The sequence below is a fragment of the Hydra vulgaris genome, chromosome 14 (assembly GCF_038396675.1).
Source record: "Hydra vulgaris chromosome 14, alternate assembly HydraT2T_AEP".
NCBI classification, from domain to species: Eukaryota; Metazoa; Cnidaria; class Hydrozoa; order Anthoathecata; family Hydridae; genus Hydra; species Hydra vulgaris.
Window position 1 is genome coordinate 25,250,001 of NC_088933.1, and position 2,500 is coordinate 25,252,500.

Here is a 2,500-nt window from a genome sequence, read left to right on the forward strand (position 1 = left end):
ATATAGAAAGATCTAAATTATTGCAATAACGATTGGCTGAAAAAAATTGGGTTTTATCTGAATTAAAGTTTACCAGCCACTGTGAGCCCCATGCTGTAGCAGAAGTGAGATCATTTTCAAGCTCAAATACCCCCTCCAAGCAATCAGAGAGTGTTGACTTCTTATCATGACAAGAATAAATGGTAGTATCATCAGCAAACAATGCCACCTTAGCTGTGAGAATGAAAATACAGAATAATAAGAAGAGTGCTAACCATCGAGGACAACTTTTATACTACGATCGGAAAAGAAGGATTCAATAATCTTAAAGATGTTATCAGGGGCAATTCTAGACCCTTTTCGACAGCGTTGAATGTATTTGGGCAACACCCAAATCAAAAAATTAGGGTGTAAAAAAAATATATATATATATATATATATATATAATACAATATATACATACATACATACAAATATATAGGTAACATTTCTTCTGTGTTAAGTACATTCACATATACATAATAGAACAAAAAACTAAACCCAGCTAAAATATTTAGCACATAATATTAACAAAAAAATATTAGTTAACATACTTTCCAGTTGCAACACATAGAAGAGTAACTTCTTGACCTTGGAGTGCAAATGTTTGACTAGGAAGTTTTACATGAAATGTTGGCATTGATTCATTTGTTACATCTAAAGGTGTAAAGACAGTAAACAAAAAAATCATTATTTAAACAAACATTACAACAAACTGGATGATTTTCAACCTTTATTAAATCTTTTTTTTTTTGTATTCCTTTACAAATTTTTGATAAAAATTATTATTTAACCTATATAAGTTTTGCCATTTTTAAATTCATTTTCACAATTTAGTATAAAATGTTTAAAAAATTGTAAACTTTTATACTTTAAATTCATTTAGTAACACCAAACTTTAAAATCTTGGCTTACATTTACACCAACCATTTTACAATTATAGTATACACTTTTACAAGCATGGCAAGTAAACCATGGTGGTTATTTTTTTTTTTGTGGTTATATTTTTATATTATATTTACTTGTCATGCTTGTAAAAGCATGAAATGTAAAATAAATAAATGGTTAAATAAAAAAAGTATAACCACCATGGTTTAAAAGCATAAATGGTTGTAAATTATGGTGGTTATATTTTTTTTATCCACCATTATCCACGAGTTTTTAACAAATAGGGCTGACCATTTTTAGTTCTTCTAAACTTTTATCATTCCAAATTTCAATTCTTTTCAACATTATCATTTTTTTTATATACCCATGCCTCTATCATTGCATGGGTTTTCTCATCCTTTTTCTCATTTAAATATTACTTTAAATTAATGGCATATATCTCAATTATGCACTTTATACACGTGTTGATAACACTACCAGACATGAATTTTTATACAAGAGAAACTGTAATGAAAAAATTTAGTAATTAATGAATGATGAAAGAAAAAGTATAGCTTTGATAGTCTAGGTTGAACCATTCTTTTGTAAAATGGAAATTTTTATTTCTCTATTTTTCATATACTTTATACTAAGAGAAGTCGATGGTTATAATTTCTATGATGCTTTTACTCTAATGAATGTATAGGACAAATACATTTATTTGACTTGATATTAAAGTGATTACCATGTATTATCACTTAACATTATTATTACTTGAGCTGAAGAACTAATTAGTGAAAATGGTGATAATTCTAACTGTTGTAATGAACCAATTTATTTTTGACAATTTTATCTAATTCTTCATCCACTGTTTAATTCACGTGAGCAAATGTTAAGTTTCAGTTTTGATGAATTATAATTCTTAATATTTTATAACTATTTTTGCTATTTCAGATTATTTGGAATGTCTCAAAGACGGAAGTGCTATAACGATCCTAACAAGTTCTGTTACATTTGCAGGAGGTTTATGTTTAAAGGAGATGAGCGTTCCATTACACCTCGAGTTAAGACCCTGCATTATGCTTATTTCAAGATGAAACTAGGGGATGAGGACAAGGTTTTTGCCCCCCATAAGATCTGTGTTAAGTGTCTGTCTAACCTGTCCCTGTGGTCTAAGGGTAAATTGAAAAGGATGCCTTTTTCCACACCTATGTCGTGGCGTGACCAAAAAGATCATGTAACTGATTGCTACTTTTGTTTGACACACACGGCGCAATTTACAAGAAGGACAGCTAACAGCATAATTTACCCTGACTTACCATCAGCGATAAGACCTAGAGCATATGATGAGGGAGAAGAGCCTCCTGTGTTTTCTTCTGATCTTCTCAATGTTGATTTGAGTGATGATGATGATGTGCCTTCATGAAGAATAGCAATGAAGATGATGATAATTGGCTGCCTAACGACGAGCCGAAGTCTATCAGCCAGAGACAGCTGGACTTGTTTGTTAGGAGACTTGGTCTGTCCAAACAGGATGCGTGTTTGGCTGGTTCAATGCTTAGAATTCGGTGACCTTGCTAAGATAGGAGTTTGCTCGGATGTGAAAGTTGTAGGT

At 30.9% G+C, this 2,500-nt stretch overlaps 1 protein-coding gene across 2 annotated transcripts in view; it reads right to left on the reverse strand.

Annotated features, from left to right (window-relative positions):
• LOC100214422 (contactin-3) overlaps positions 1–2,500 on the reverse strand; it is a 34,331-nt gene that overhangs the window by 8,421 nt on the left and 23,410 nt on the right. For both annotated transcript variants that reach the window (XM_065818161.1, XM_065818162.1), the window contains exon 6: positions 573–675. In XM_065818161.1, coding sequence (XP_065674233.1) covers positions 573–675 — 103 coding nt within the window. The remainder of the gene's footprint in view (positions 1–572; positions 676–2,500) is intronic.